This window comes from Caretta caretta, chromosome 10 (genome assembly GCF_965140235.1).
Source record: "Caretta caretta isolate rCarCar2 chromosome 10, rCarCar1.hap1, whole genome shotgun sequence".
In the NCBI taxonomy this organism is placed as follows: domain Eukaryota; kingdom Metazoa; phylum Chordata; order Testudines; family Cheloniidae; genus Caretta; species Caretta caretta.
This window is the reverse complement of record NC_134215.1, coordinates 64,779,991-64,796,590: the sequence shown is the minus strand read 5'-3', so window position 1 is coordinate 64,796,590 and position 16,600 is coordinate 64,779,991. Positions and strand designations below refer to the sequence as shown.

The 16,600-nt window shown below is 41.0% G+C and overlaps 1 protein-coding gene and 1 long non-coding RNA gene across 9 annotated transcripts in view; one reads left to right on the top strand and one right to left on the bottom strand.

The window, feature by feature from the left end:
- Positions 1-16,600, top strand: part of LOC125643459 (uncharacterized) — a 38,637-nt gene that overhangs the window by 2,226 nt on the left and 19,811 nt on the right. Inside the window, exons 2-4 of one of the 3 annotated variants that reach the window (XR_012670247.1) lie at positions 715-841; positions 5,182-5,254; positions 7,156-7,445. This is a non-coding gene — a long non-coding RNA (uncharacterized LOC125643459). Of the gene's footprint in view, positions 1-714; positions 842-5,181; positions 5,255-7,155; positions 7,613-16,600 lie in introns of those variants that run through there. The other 2 variants (XR_012670248.1, XR_012670246.1) reach the window with 2 other exon arrangements.
- SLC12A1 (solute carrier family 12 member 1) overlaps positions 3,181-16,600 on the bottom strand; it is a 68,479-nt gene continuing 55,059 nt past the window's right edge. For 5 of the 6 annotated variants that reach the window (XM_075133103.1, XM_075133102.1, XM_075133104.1 and 2 more), the window contains 4 exons: positions 12,909-12,995; positions 9,772-9,907; positions 6,760-6,827; positions 3,181-4,336 (listed from right to left, as the gene is read on the bottom strand). In XM_075133103.1, coding sequence (XP_074989204.1) covers positions 4,201-4,336; positions 6,760-6,827; positions 9,772-9,907; positions 12,909-12,995 — 427 coding nt within the window. In that variant the 3' untranslated portion in view covers positions 3,181-4,200. The remainder of the gene's footprint in view (positions 4,337-6,759; positions 6,828-9,771; positions 9,908-12,908; positions 12,996-16,600) is intronic. The other variant, XM_075133106.1, reaches the window with a different exon arrangement.

Here is a 16,600-nt window from a genome sequence, read left to right as displayed (position 1 = left end):
TTGAATTCTTTTTCACCAAGGAGTCACCAAAAAGAGATAAAAAGATAGCAGGATTCCGAGTAACAGCCGTGTTAGTCTGTATTCGCAAAAAGAAAAGGAGTACTTGTGGCACCTTACAGACTAACCAATTTATTTGAGCATAAGCTTTATCTCACGAAAGCTTATGCTCAAATAAATTGGTTAGTCTGTAAGGTGCCACAAGTACTCCTTTTCTTTTTGCGAAGATAGCAGGAAAAACTTCCTAACTGTACGAACAGTAGGACAATGGAACAGACTGCCTAGGAAGGGTGTGGAGGTTTTCAAAAGAAGGCTGGCATCTGTCTTGAATGATTTAGACACAACAAATCCTGCATCTCGGCAGGGAGTTAGACAAGATGACCTTGCAGTCCTTTCAAATCCTATGATTCATGTGAAATCTTAAAATCATGTGAAAGTGAAAAGAATGTAAGAAAAGAGGTAAATACAGAAAGTAGAGCGAATGAATGTTTTAGTTGTGTGCATACTCTTTCCAGCTCATGGACTCTCAAATTATCAAATAAATAGAAAGAAACTAAACTAAATCTTTGTCTAATTAGGCATTTTCTAGAATGGGAATATATCAGTCCTCCCTTTCATACCATGAGGGAAAAGAGGAAATGGTACTCCTGGGGGAATTCTGTGCCACTGCACACGTGCAGAATTCATGTCCCCCACTGATTTTTTTTTTCTCTGTAGAAAATACATTCTGGCAGAGAGGTACTGCAGTTATGCCGTTTGCCCACCATGGGCCGCTGTGGTGCAAGAACAGAAGGCAGCCAGTCCTGGAAAAGCTGTGTTCCTCACTACCTGCCTCCGGGGTCAGGTGAGGAGGCATGGGATATGGGGGCAGGGCGGGCCGAAGGGGCTGCTCATGGGTCACATAGATGGGTTCATAAGGGCTAGTCAGGGGGACAGAGTGTGGTAGGGGCTGAATGGGAGTGCAGGGACACAGGAACAAGAGGAGGGGTGACTGAGTGGGGGTGAAGGGACATGGGGATGGGAGGGGGTGGCTGAGTGGGAGTGCAGGGATACATGGGGATGAGGGAGGAGGGGTGGCTGAATGAGGATACACTCCCACTCACACCCACCAATCCTCCAGGTTCACTCCCAAGTTCCTTCCCAGCAATTACTTCCCTCTCCCTCAGCTCCTCCATTAGCCCTGACTCCCCCAAGCTTTTGCAGTGCTTCTGCGGGTTGCAGGAAATACGTTTCTGTGTTGTAGTTTAAATGAATTATTACTCAGAGTTCTGTATTAATATGCCAAGTATGGAACCTATTTGTCAAAAAACATTTCCTGAATCTTTTTTTGTTGTCTGTATTGCTACAGACATACCTGCTGACAGGTATTTTGAAATAAATTACCAAAATAATTGAAACTGGTATGATTATATTGTATTATTTTGACAAATAAAATGTGCAGAATTTTGCAAATTTTTAAAATATTGTGCTCAGAATTTTTACTTTTTGGTGCATAATTCCCCAATGAGTAAAATGCTTGCATGCTTGCATGTGATCTTTTCAATTGTCATTTGTAATTAGTTAAAGTTACTATAGAGACAAGATGGATGAGGTAATAGCTTTCATTGGACCAACTTCTGTTCATGAGAGAGGCATGCTTTTGAGTACACAGATCTCTTCTCCCTGCCCCTTGTGTGTTCTGTAATCTGGGGGACCTGGCACCTCCTGGGGTATCTGAGCCTCTCTCCATGTGGGATCTGGGGGAGGGCTGAAGGTAATGCAAATTTAAACATCTGCAGTCCAGAAAATGAATAGTTAAAGTACAAACACTCCAGGGAGTGAGGGGGCAGGACTGGCCAGAATGTCGGGGAGGAAGGGGCTTGGTTTAAAAGGGGTGAACTGGGAGAGACTGGGGCATGGGTGAGGAAGCCTGGCTGAAGCAGGGGCAGGAGTTGCAGCTGTGGGTGAGTAGTGGGAGTGAGGGGTCCAGCTCAGGGTGCCACTCAGGCTACATAATCAAGGTAATGTGTGTGTAGCCCTCCAGCAAGCTGCTTGCTGTGATGTGTACACAGCAGCAGAAGGTAGGAAACAGCAAGGAGCAACATTTTAGATGTTAATGGCTACTACAGTGCCCACTAATGGCTTAATGGGAAGGGGAAGGCGAGTTGAAAATGTTGGCCGGGGGGGGTGCTACATTTGCAGGGAATGGTGGGGTAGCGGGTAAAGAAGGAGAGAGATATATCAGCCTTCTCACATGCTTAATGTTACTATAACCAATATGTTATGAAGCTGAGACATAGACCATGGATGAAATTTCTCTCTCCGGTCCTATTAACAGATGCACATTGCAAACATTTCAAAGTATGACCATTATCCCCAGTCCACTATAACAAAATGTACAGTAGCAGGGAGGAACACTTAGGAATCACATAGTAACCATGTGGCCAAGGGCAAAGACCACTGGCCTGGAACTATTCCTAGCTCTGCCACTGGGCTGTTGAGTGACCTTGGGCAACGTGCTATGCCTCTGTTTCCCATCTGTAACGTTCTTTGAGATCTACTGATGAAAAGCACTATATGAAAGGTAGGCCTTTTGATTATTACCTAACCACAGTAGCATATCAGCTGCAAACTCAGGCGAAAATTACAAATGCATAAATGAGCGCTAACTCCTACCAACAAACATTTCCCTTTCTGTTAAAAAAACAAGGAAATTAAATGGCAATACCTTCATTAATGCAGAGTTAAGGTTGCCCAGCAGTAGCTTGTGCCCTTTCAGAATGTCAAGTTCAGAAAATTCAGATTTTAGAAAATGAGGAACTACAGAGCTAAAGCGTATGTCCATGTAACCTTAACTCTACCCTCTTTGAGTGATGCCTCAGTATGCCTATACTTGTGCGCTGCTTTAAAGTGGGAAGTGATTGTTAAATTTCACCAGTGTGGTATTCTGTCAGTAGAGTAGGCTAAGTGTTTGAGTGTAGGGCAGTGCAGATAGCACTTTTTCTTTACAGTGAAAAGACACAGTGCAAGGATGTATGAAAAGGGGTTTGGGGTAATTTGTTTAATTATACCTTTTAGTAATTTGTAGTTTAAATATTAATTATACATATATTCTCTAATGGAAATAAAATAGCCTATTTTAATGATAATATAGTACTGTAATATTCCAGAATATACTACAGAAAAAACATTGCACACAGATAGTTAAGTGGACTTCAATTATTTATTTCAAGTTAAAATGTTTAACAGATGTTCATTAGAAAGCCCAGCAATTAAAGGAATAATCTATTTTGACCAGGAAAATTAAGACATTCAACTAAAGAGTAAATGTTATGTTTATTTTACTATAAGTTGTTTTGCAATTTACCAAATCAGTGTAAAATGTGATCCTCTAAATCATATGAGATTGTACATTTGGGAAAACCACAATGTTCATAACAAATCTTAACAGAATGTTATTTTAGTATTTCATTAGCTTCACTTTGAAATCTATTTCATAACCATATGTGATTATTGCAATTATACATTTAATTAGTTCCATACAATAGTTTGAAAATTCATGATCAGCTATTATCATTTAGAAAGTAATTTTCCATAAATCTAACTTTTCTGTTTGTCAGCTAGTTGGTTTGAAACTGTTTGCAAATAATGCCTTATGAGTAACTGGCAAATATATCTGGTAGGTGTCTAAGATAGATGCATACATTCAAAGAGACAGCATATGTGTTTGGACATAGTACATTTTTATATAGTCAGTAATTTGAGAAATATAATTGGGAAACACAACTTAAACAGGCTATTTTAAGGTATATATCTGTATTACATTAAATTATCGTTTTTAGTCAAATGCAGTGAAACTTGAGAGATATTTTCAATATGGGTCGATTTTATTGTCATTCTCCTTCATGTATAGCTATCAGCAGTGATGTCAGCACAGTTCTGAAAGTAGTGTTTGTTTAAATAATTTCTGCCCCTTCTGTTAATTGGCTCTTCAGTAGCAAAGCCCAAAGTATTTTAGATTCTATATAAATTGTAGCTTTTTAAATTTTGGGTGGCACATAGTTGTTTTTTTAAAACAGGATATTTATGATTTGGAGGACATTCTTCATCAGTAGGTAAAATTCTAGGTCTAAACTACACAATAGTGTCTCTTTAGTATGGCTTTGTCTTTAAAAATACCTGTGTTGAAATCAAACATACTGTATTCTAGGTATTTATATTTTACTAGGAGTAAAAAGTTAGTACATTTTTGTGGTTGCCCCTGACCAGTAAGATTGGAGGCAGGTTCTTTGAGAGAATTTCTAACCAAGCCATATACAGGTGATCAGACACTACTCCTTTTTTTGCCACTGGCAAGCTCCTGTTGAAGTAAAAAGAGGAATAACATTAATGTTATAAATATAGGGTAAACCTGATCATATGCTTTTCAATACATACTATCTTGAGTAGAAAACTATAACCAATCTATTTAAAACAATCACACAACCTAAGCATGAACATTCAAAAAGTTAATCTTATAATATATGGGGTTTCTCTTAGGCCCTGATCCTGCATCACTTACATATGTATTTAGATTTATTAATGTGAGTAATCCCAATGAAATCAATGGGGCTGCTCATGATAGTAAAGTTAAGCATATAAAGTTAAGTGTTTGCAGAATTGGGGTCATAGAAATCACAAATTAGTTATATGTCTAGCTTGATGAGAATCAGAGGAGAGAAAATATAAAGCTGATAAGTCATACATTCCATCTGCTTTGTATCAATCAAGATCTGCTCTAAATTATTTTAGGACAGGTTATTCCTAAGAGATCTGGGTTGTACAGTATAGAGTAATTTTCCATATATACTGCAAATGCAGTTTCTGCCTCCAGAGACTGAGAGGCTTATCAAAACACAACAGTAACTGAAGTTTATTCAAGCACTTAAAGTGTGGTTCTGCTCTAAAAAATGGTTCTCTTAAAAATAGTTTCATCGTTCCATGTGTATCGGTTATTCTATTTGTCAAGTTCACAAGTAAGCATTTTTTCTAATTGCCATTCCTGCACGGTCATCAACCTGGACCCTAAAAGCACATATTTCTGATTCTTAGATCCTCACCTAAAGACTCTTCAATCCAAATTATACCCTGAGTAAAACCTGTGCAATTCCTATTCTGGGGGAATTCTGCACCACTGCTCATGCTCAGAATTTATGTCCCCTGCAGATTTCTTTGCTTCCCTGCAGACAAGTGACCTTCTGACGGTGAAGAAAGGGGAAGCCACAAGAGCGACAGAGAGGTAAATCACTGTGGTGCAGGGAGTGGGACTGGGGAAGACCTGGCTCCCTACCCTGCACTGGGCTCAGCTGCTAGTCCTGGCTGGGCAGGGGAGGATGGGACTTCCTCTTCCCCTGCACAGCATCCACCCAGACGAGCCACCCGCACCCAGATCCCCACCCTACTGAGGCCCCAATCAGCCGCACCTGGATCCCCACCCCACTGAGACCCACTCCCCCAGCATCTGGACCCCTCCCCTGTGCCCTCCACACCTAGACCCCCCTGCCAAGTTCTATCCCCCTCTCACATCCAGACCACCCCCTTGAGCCCCAACCACCTTCACCTGGACCTCCCTGCATAGTCCCATTACCATTGCACCCAGAAGCTCCCAAGAGGCCCCATGTACACCCAGATGCCCCAGTGAGCCGCCCGCACCCATATTGCCCCACACAGAATCCTCTCAACCCACACCTGGATCCCTCCACACTTGGATCATGCCTTGCTGAGCCTGCCTGCCCACACCTTGTGCACCTGGCACGGAGGAGGGGTGTTTCTGGGGCAGGCCCAGTCCTTGCTCTGTGTCAGGGTTGGGTGCAGCCTCACCACAGAATCTGTGTCTGGGGTGGGGGCAGCTGCACAGTGATCTCCCACCTCTGTGCAGCCAGTGGCCTGCGCTCCCCAGTGCCGTACTGGAGCCTACATATTTATTTGGCAAATAAATTTTGCAGAATTTTACAGAATTTTAAAATATTGTGTGCAGAATTTTTAATTTTTTGGTGCAGAATGCCCTCAGGAGTAAATTCTATTGTCCTCACTGGGCTTTCCCTGAGAAAAACAGATTGGTCCTGCAATCTGAACCTAACTAACAATTCTGGTTATGATACATAAACCAAAAGAAGAATTCTCTCTCTTTCTCTTTCTGATATCAGTTGACTTTGCAATGTTAACAATAGTAAGAAGAACTATTTTTGCCATGATAGTAAGCAGATACAACTCTGAATATGCAGAGAGTAAATTTGTTGGGCAGGAAGGTGCCATTTTCCTATAATTCTTTTTCAGAGTAAAACCTAATTTTAAGATACAAAGAACTGTTAACTAAGACAGGTTTCAGAGTAACAGCCGTGTTAGTCTGTCTTTGCAAAAAGAAAAGGAGTACTTGTGGCACCTTAGAGACTAACCAGTTTATTTGAGCATGAGCTTTCGTGAGTGAGCTGTAGCTCACGAAAGCTCATGCTCAAATAAATTGGTTAGTCTCTAAGGTGCCACAAGTACTCCTTTTCTTTTTGTTAACTAAGAGTGAGCTTCAGCTTCGTCTGGAGAACCAGCATGAGGCTTGTGCGCTGCTTAAGTCCCACAAAAGGCCTCAAAAGGGACTTAAATGATACATAGCCCTTGTGCTGGACCTCTGGACAGAAGTGAATTTCGCTCTGAGTGAATTAACATACATCTTTCTGTTGTTCATATCCAAAAAAATACCTGTATGCAGGTTAACTTATTTATTTTCTGAGTTAAAATTGTGCAACTTACAGGACAATGAGATTAGCAGCCCTAGAGTATGCCTGTAAGAGTTCATTCAAACGGACCTGACGGTAACTCTGGTGGGAAAAATTAGATTCCATTAGACAATACAGTTTCCTGGATGTGGAAATTACTCTGTGTGGTTGAGACAGAATGTACCCCTGTATTCACACCCTACACACTATTGTAATAATCTTTGTACAAAGTATGCCTTGTAAGGTATCTTTCAAAAACTCATCATTTGCTGATCAGTATCATCCTGATAAAATACGTGTGGCAACATTGCATGTGAAATTATAAGATTCCACTGTATGCTATTATTAACACATGTTTCAAACTGAAGTTGGCAAACAGGTCTATCTTAAACAAAGGAATGTGTGCTCTCCTTAATTTGCATTCAAGCAGTAAACAGAGTCATCAAGCAGGAAGGGAAACAGGAAGTTCAATCAGGTGAGGAAAAAGCAGGGAACATCCTTCCACATAGAGTTTTTGTCTGCTATTACCCAGCTGGAAATGTTTTTCAAGAAGGGGACTGAAACGATAAAAAGGAGGGACAAATGCCCCAAGGAATACCTCTCTCACTCCCTGCCCTTAACATTCACTGCACCTGAAGCAACAGAGGAAGCCTTTGTTGGACGCTGGGAGAAGGGATCCTGGCCTAAGACATTTGGCAGTACAACTGCTGAAAGCATGTGGTGAGAAAATTTTGCTTTGAATTTAACATAGTTTGTTAAGTTAGGCACCAGTAGTGTTTTATCTTTATTTTTCTTGTAACCATTTCTGACTTTTATGCCTCATTACTTGTGTTCACTTAAAATGTATTTCTTTGTAGGTAATAAACTTGTTTTGTTGTTTTATCTAATCCATCGTGTTTAAATTGAAGTGTCTGGGGAACTCCATTGGGGTGGCAAGTTGTGTGCATATTATTTCTATTAAAGAAATAACAGATTTAATATAACTTGTATTCTCCAGGAAGCGGCTGGGCAATACAGAACATACATTTCTGGGGGGAAATCTAAGACTGAGGGTGTGTTGGAGTCACCCTGCAGTATAACCAAGGCTGGTGAGAGCCAGAGTGTAACCCAAGTGTGGATGACAGGCTGCAGTTGCATACAGACCCTAAGGGTGTGGCTTGCATGCTGGCAGGCTGTTTGTGAGCAGCCCAGCTGGGAACTCCTTCAGCAAGGCATCCAGGGTAGCAGGGCAGGGGTAACACAGGTGCTCATTAGTCTGCATTGTACCCTTGTACGTCACAGTGGTGATATACCAGAGCTTGAGAAGCCATGGGGTTTTTTTGGTCAAATATTTGACTATGGATTATGGCTGTCATATATTTCTTTGACTGTGGATTATGGTAGTAGATTACTTATTATGGCTGTTTGGGGAAACTGCTGTCTGCAGTTGGCAGTTTAATATGTTACTGCATTTAATTTGTCAGGTGCCAAGGTGCCATCTCAATGGGTATAAAAATAAGAACATATAAGAACGGCCATACTGGGTCAGACCAAAGGTCCATCTAGCCCAGTATCCTGTCTTCTGACAGTAGTCAACGCCAAGCGCCCCAGAGGGAATGAACAGAACAGATCCATTCCTTGTCGCCTGTTCCCAGCTTCTTGCAAACAGAGGCTAGGGACACCATCACTGCCCATCCTGGCAAACAGACATTGATGGACCTATTCTCAATGAACTTATCTAGTTCTTTTTTGAATGCTGTTATAGTCTTGGCCTTCACAACATCCTCTGACAAGGCGTTCCACAGGTTGACTGTGCATTGTGTGAAAAATTATTATGTAAATAAATAAGCCAGCTTGCAACCTATCAGAGGTTATTCATTTTACTAAAATTTTCTAGAGGACTGATTGTAATATACATAGAGTAAAGATATTATAGTTGTTTCATGTATTTTATGTACTATAACCACTTGCATTCATGAATGCTATATTGAGGTTCAACCAGGATTATTACCAAAGTCAGACTGAGTTTCCAGAGGCTTCCAAAACACAACACACATAATAGAGAAGAAAAGAACAGGGAAGACTAATGTCAATTGGTGCCTAACCCCTAATAGGTTTTAAGTTGGGACATCCATACAGGTGTGAATTTCACCTTCAAGGAGTTTGGCATATCCTCCTCATCCTAATCCACCTGTCCAATACTCTAGAGAAAGGAAAAATAAGTAAACTATGGTTCATATCAATCTGCTCTTAAGGAATATTCCATCTCAATTTGAAATCTTGCCCTCAGTTTAATCATGTGTGTAATGAGTAAGAATCACCATAATTTAGGTAAGCATTCAATCCCATGTATGATACCTTAAAGTACCACTGGTATCCGAATAACTACTACTATTTTCCTCTCTAATTTTAAGCCTGGTTCTAATTTTGGTCAGAGAATTCCAATTTTTGATTAACCTCTGAGGATGAAGGGAGAAAAAACGTCCATGCAGTAAACTTAAACTTTGTTGTTGCTGTTCTTATTTCTGTGAGTGGCCCTGCGGTTTCATGTTGCTTATTGGTTCAAATAGGTTTTTATTCAATCATTTGGGTCTTATGTTAATAACAAAGAGCCCAAGCCACAAAGTCTGGATTTGGATAATAACATTTCCCAAGTTTAGGGGTGTTTAGATCTGAAGTTCCAGTTTAGGTCCTTCTCTAAATACATTTTCCTCTCCTCTAAATGTATAGGCCTCCTCTCTTCAGCCTGCCCTCATAGCTAAAACCCTCCATTCTTTTGCTTCATGTAGCAGTCCTGCTCTTGGCCTTCCCTGAATGACTGTATAGCTGCCGAGGTAAACATTTAAAGCCACACTGAGTACTCTAGATAGGCTCTCTCCAGATCTTTGTACAAAGGAAAAATAACTTTTCTTATGATATTTACAATACAAACCCAATTCTTAAAAAAATCAAATGCTGACACATAGTTAACTTGTATATCAAAGTCTTAGCTGATATTTCAGATTTGTTCACTAGTTTCTTTAGCTAGCTAGCCAGCAATATATAATAAAGGTAGACAAAGATTTACTTTCTCCTTGAATGCTTCCAGCTCTGCATCTGTAATTTTCCATGGAGTCTCTCTTTTTAATTTCTCGGCAGTTGTTAAATCTTTGCAGCTTTCATGGAGGCGGTGTGGTTCAATCATCTCTTCAAAGAATTTCCAGCTGAAACAAGAATTATGAAAGAGGCCTCCCAGCAGGGTACTAACTCATTATTTCACAGATGATTTAGGTAAGGCAGGTCCCCCACTGACTGCAGAATGCAGCTGAATGACATGCAACATCTTTAAACATTTGGGGCCTAATTGTGCCCTCGAATACATCTATGCAACCCCACTAAAATGAGTTTATATGGGTATAACTAAGAGCTACATTTGGCCCACTATCTCTACAATGAATTTACAGCAAGCATTGGTGTCCTTGTAACATAGCCTATTTAAGATGCTGAAATGTTTTCACTGTAAGCCCAAACTGGAAAGTATTAGTTACTAAGGCTGCATGTATGCTAGAAGCACTATAGCAACACAGCTGCTCCAATGCAGCTGCACTGCCGTAGCGCTTCTGGAGAAGATGCTCTAAGCTGATGGGAGAGAGCTCTGTCTTCAGCTTAATTATGCCACCTTCCCCGAGAGCCCATAGCTATGTCAACAGGAGAAGCTCTCCTGCCAACATAGCCCTGTCTACACCAGCACTTAGGTCGGTATAACTTACATTGCTCAGAGGTGTGGATTATTCACAGCCCTGAGTGATGTAAATTATACCAAAGTAAGTTCTAGAGTAGACAAGGTCTACGTTTAATAAAGAATGCAGGACTTTACACCACCACTGAACACGCATAATCATTTAACAGAGTTTTGTAGTGTTAGAAGTCACCTGAATGATCAGTATACAGCTTTAATGAAATTAATAGCTTGTCTGTGTACGTTTACCCTAATGACAGGTGGAAAGAAGTTTTATGGCTAAGGCTCTGGAGTGGGACTGAGGGATCTGGATTCAACTTCCAACTTTGCTATAGATTTCCTGTGTGACTTTGAACATACCTCAATTTTCTCTGTGCCTCAGTTCCCATATGTAAAATAGGGTTAATAATACCTCCCATTTTGCAGGGGAGTTGGAAAAATAAATTCATAAACAACTGTGAGGTATTTTGATACAACTGTATTGGCAGGCCGATCTATATAGATAATTTTATCATTTTCAGCAGCAATTTCAGAGCCTAATCCTGCCTGTAATCCATGTGCACATCTCTTAATAAAATCAAGAGGATATGCACACAGGTTCAGGGAGAAATATGGCACTGTTGCAGGTGTCCAGTCATGTTATACATTTATTATATGTTATAAATAATGCTGAGCTTTCAAATGCATTTGCTCATGTGAATGCCAAATGTATTTCTGTTTGATTCCTTTGCAAATGTACTTTGGAAGATCGTTATTCAGTTAACATGGGAAAAAGGAAAAGAATAATGCTTTTCACCATTCTGGGTATAGTTAAAAAGAAAATACTGACTGTAGAATCAGAAAGGGGATGAAATCCCCTAAATCGCTTTGCTGATTTTTCAGAAATACAGCTATTAAATAGTAAATACTTCACATATTCATAAGAGTATAATACTCAGCATTCCTATAGTGTCTCCCATCCAGTGATTGTATAAGCACTAATGAAACAAGATAAGTATTGTTATCACCATTTTACACATAGAGAAATGGAGGCACAGTGAGATTAAGTGATTTGCCCATGGTTATACCAGAAGTCCAAGATGATGGGTGTGTGGAAGAAAAAGAAAGAAGTATGGTATCAGAGGAGCATGGAGGTTAGGCTGGAGAGCAGAAGGAGGTACGAGTAAACTGTTAAATTTCACAGAGAACCTTGAAGAACAAGGGAGATATTTTGTACTGGATTCTGATGGGGCAGCGGGTATATCCTTCTCTGAGTTGGTGAGGAGATATTCTATTTAGGAGAGACTTACTTTGGGAGATTTGGGACTTATCTTTACTTTGAAGGAGGACTTACAGGGTCTACTCACTTTGGGGAAGGTTCAACAGAAATCCAGAGGTGGTGGTTTGTTTTGGAAGAGTGGAGGCAAGTTTACCTGCTGAATGGGGATTAGCTACAACAGTTCTGAAATACAGAATTTCTAGTACCCTGCAGGCAACAGAGGGGTGATCATCTAAGGCAGCAAAATAGAAGGCTAGAAAATGTGAAGTGGCTGTGAGGGCCGGTAGTTTTCTAGTTTGCCAGGGACAGCAAAATGTTTAATGCTGGCATAGCTCTCAGAATATCTCTAGCCAAGGCACTCAGAGATGGAATTTTTTGAATATTACCTATTCTTCAGGCCTCACTTGACTTATCTAGAGAATAAATATACCTAGCTTTTAAAAAATGTGTGTTGTGCCTTCATTATATTTGAGTGATAGGAGAGAGCGGTAATGTCCTTCTCTAGGGAAAGGAGCAGTGTGTGTGTTCGGCCTTAAAGATGGTAAGCTACTGAATGCCTGGGTGAGGTAAAACCCAGAGGACTCTGAAAGTCTGAGTCAGAGGGGAAGATGAGTCTTCAAAAGAGCTGCAGTGAAATCTGATGAATAGCATGATTTAGTCACGGCCATGGAAACAAAACCAGATATCGAAAGCAATTATAAAATGATCCCTGTTAAATTCAGTGGCTCATAACTGTGAGTTTCTAATTAGTCTTTGTATCAAAATAAAGTCCTATCATTACAACATGAAGTGGAGGGCCGTTTGTAGTACCACCCTTTGTATTAAGTATCGGGGGTAGCCATGTTAGTCTGTATCCACAAAAACACCAAGGAGTCCGGTGGCACCTTAAAGACTAACAGATTTATTTGGGCATAAGCTTTCGTGGGCTAGAACCCACTTCATCGGATGCATGGAGTGAAAATTACAGATGCAGGCATTATTATACTGACACAATAATGCCTGCATCTGTAATTTTTACTCCATGCATCCAATGAAGTGGGTTCTAGCCCACGAAAGCTTATGCCCAAATAAATCTGTTAGCCTTTAACCTTTGTATTGTGAGTTTTAAAAGACTTTTTTTTTGTGCACTTGCTTTCATCCTTTGATAATTTTTTATAATCAGTATAAAAGAAACAACTCCCAGATAAAGAACTGCAGTGAAATAATGGGTTTTGGAAATGTTTCTTACCTCTCTTTGTTGGGTTTCATGTTGATGTTGCCAATGATCTTAATATCAGCATATTTTATTCTGAATTTGCTTAGAAGTGAAGTCATCCTGAAAACAAAGGGGAGAACACTTCATCACTGCATTTTTAAGTACCTCAGATCAAAGAGTGCTCGTAAATGAGTTAAGTCATCAAAAGCGATTGTCTAGTATTTTAACTTTAACTATATGACAAGTGAATTTATCTGAAATGCTTTAGTTAGTGTTTCTGTTTTCAATTACAGAATTTTATAGATAAACTATAAACCAGGGGTCTGGCAATACCAGAAATGCTACAGTGCTGCTGTAGCACTGAAGGGTAGACACTTACTTCAGTGATGGAAGGGATTCTTCTGTCACTGTAGTAAATCAGCCTCTTCGAGAGGCAGTAGTTAGGTTGACGGAAGAGTTCTGGGGTTAGGTTGGCTTTACTACTAATTATTTCACATGTAATTTTTCACAGCCCTGAGCAATGTAGTTAAGCTGACCTAACTTTGTAGAGTGGACCAGCCCTAAATTACTAGCGGAAGATCAGTGGGAATTCCATAAAGATACAGAAAGCAAGAGCAACAGACAGAGGGAGGTATGTTTACATTTTAGGGGAAACATTGGTTCTTTGATCAAATATTTTAAAAGATTAAATTCCAAAAGATCTGTCAGATACAAAGAAATATAGGAGAGAATTCTCTCTTCCAGTTGACAGTACAGACCTCTATCATCCGAGTTATCAACGGAGCTTATGTGCATTGAATAAATAAAGCACAACTGTACCGATTGGAGAGGAGAATTTGGTCACAGGTTTGATAAGCAGTATTTGGAATTTTATCAATCTGTGCACTCATGTGGTCCCACTACTATAGTATGTGAGCACTTCCCCAAAAAATTAAAAATAGAAAAACAATCTATCTATCTATCTATCTATCTATCTATCTATCTATCTCTATTTCTTCCTTTCCAGCCTGTAGGAGAAATAGCTTGATTATTTTACAGTTTTTATTTGTGTGCACTGTGTTAGCCAATTCAGATATTGGTTTTGCATTTAGTTCCAAAGTTGGCTACTTCTACAGTAGTAGTCAGGGAGTGTTTGCAGTGATTCACTTTCTAGATTCCTTGCTTTCTTTTCTATAACTAATTTTTGGAGTTTGGCAGGATCCAAGAGTTTCCTAGGGCAGATCATTATGGTGAATTCTTCTTGCCTATGAGGAGAGTTTTTATTTCCACTTGGAGGAGGAAGTTATCTGAACAGGATTGAGCAGGAGCATTTCTTGCAGTTTATGTCTACATCTAGTCCAGGATATGGCTGGCTGTTGGAAGTGGGTGCAGAGATTAACTGTGAGAATGCTAAAGTGGAGAGTTTGGTTTGTGGTATAGTATCAAAAGTGTTGTCTGTGTTGATGTTGAAGTCTCCTCGGATGATAAATCTTTTAAACTTTATCACCATGTCAGGCAATGTCTCTTTCAGCTCCTTTGGAAAGCTTTTAGTGTTTGACAGATGAGTAGGATGTTGAAGTTAGTTGCATCTCTGGATTCACAGATTAAATGGGCATACACCAAGGATTTTGTTTCAAATGATGATGTCCCTGTATTTAAGGTCAAAAGGAATAGAATGACCAATTTGCCTCCAAGTTTGTCTTTCTTGGGTATGGGTATAGAGAATGAGGTAAACTCATGTTGAGTCTGCAGTGTCAGTCATCCACACAGACTTGGTCGGGGGACTTGTTGATGATAAGATGGTAGTCAGTGAAGACCTATTGACCACAGAGATTGCACTGATCAGCCTGAGCACTGGGTCCTGGCATTTGCAGAAACAGTGGTAGCAATAAAAATACCTGTATCTGCCCATTGGTTAGTAAGGCTACTAAGTTCTGATGTACCCATAACAATGCCAAAACTTGCTTCAGCTCTAAATGAAATTGATTGTTGTCTGTGCCAGGTCAAAATCTGGAAGCCAATTGCCAGTCTGAGTAGGTAGGCCAGCCATTGCATGGTGGCCGTGGGGGGAAGGAATCCTTTCTTTCAAGCAGCAGAGAAACTACAGAGCCATTTTGCATAGTTTATCCCAACTCAATGACTGGAATACCCTCCACAGATACTTATGTAGCCTTTTTTACACAAGTGTGGGAAGCTTGGCCGGATCTACATAGCTCAGTGCCACACTGGGGAGAGAGGTTTCACAGTCCCACTCCATGGAACTTCATCCATGCCCTTGTGGAATGTCAGCTATTCAAGCCCTCATAAGAGAATGCAACCAAACCACAGAGCAGTCTTGTCTTGACTGATTTCCAACTCATGCAGTTATATCCTTCCTACTTAAATTCCCCCTGTAGTGATAATTGGATAGTTATTCTTCACTTCCTGTCCTAACCAGTTGCCTAGTGATGCTCTGTTGTGTTAAACAGTTACTGAATTCCAATCCAAATTGGCTGCTTTGGAAAGAATGGTGTTATATAAATGACAATTATAAAGAGCTCACATTAGCAACTTTGTTTTGCACATGGATGGAAAGCAGACTATAGCTCAGAGGTCTAGAAAGTTTTAAAACTAAATGACTTGGTTTTCAGCTCTTAAAAGTTTGTACTTGCTAATCACATTTTTGTGGGCTGTCTGTCTATAGCAGTGGTTTTCAAACTTTGGGTTGTGACCCAGTACTGCCTTGCTCAGCACTCAGGGACCCTGGCAGCTGGCCAGTAAAAAATAGTAGTCCCTACCTGTTCTGACACCATGCTGCATCCTGGAAGTGGCCGGCAGCAGGTCCAGCCCCTAGGCAGGGGGGCCATGGGGCTCCACGCGCTGCCCCCGCCCCGAGCACTGGCTCTGCACTCCCATTGGCCAGGAACTGGCCAGTGGGAGCTGGGGGAGGGGGCGGTGCCTGCAGGTGAGAGCCGCGTGGAGCCACTTGTGTACCCCTGCCTAGGAGATGGACCTGCTGCTGGCCGCTTCTAGGGCACAGCATGGTCCATGGTTCCAGGACAGGTGGGAAGCCTGCCTCTGCACCCCGGCTGCGTCACTGACTGGCCGCCAGAGGTAAGCCCGTACCCCAACCCCGTGCTCCAATCCCCTGCCCCAGCCCTGATCCCCCCAACCTGGAGCCCCTTCCTGTACCCTAAACCCCTCATCCCTGGCCCCACCACAGAGCCTGCACCCCCAGCCCCCTACTCCAGACCAGAGCCCTCCTCCACACCCTGAACCCCTCATTCCCGGCCCCACCCCGCAGCCCTAACCCCTATATCCCAACAGTCTGCTCCAGCCCTGAGCCCCCTCCCACACCGCAGACTCCTCATCCTCAGCTCCATTGGGTCTTGGGCATCAACAATTTCCTTCAACTGGGTCACCAGAAAAAAAGTTTGAAAACAACTGGTCTATAGCATGTGCATCTAGGAGGCTTCATATGCAGTTTCACTTGTTAACTAGTCAAAATCATATAAAACACAAAGATTTTCATATTACAGACTAAAGAGTGTCATTCTCTAAGGAGGGAACATGACCTATTAGGCAGAGAATATGTGGGGTGTGATCTTCCTATGCTAGTCATCATTTATATTTAAGATTAATGACCCCTAAGGCCCTTTTCAAGTGTTAGACATCTCTATATTAAATATACTTTTATTACTGTTCAAAATAAAGCAAGCTGGAGCTGCTCAGAAATGCTAAGGTTACTACTAGAGGAGACTATATAC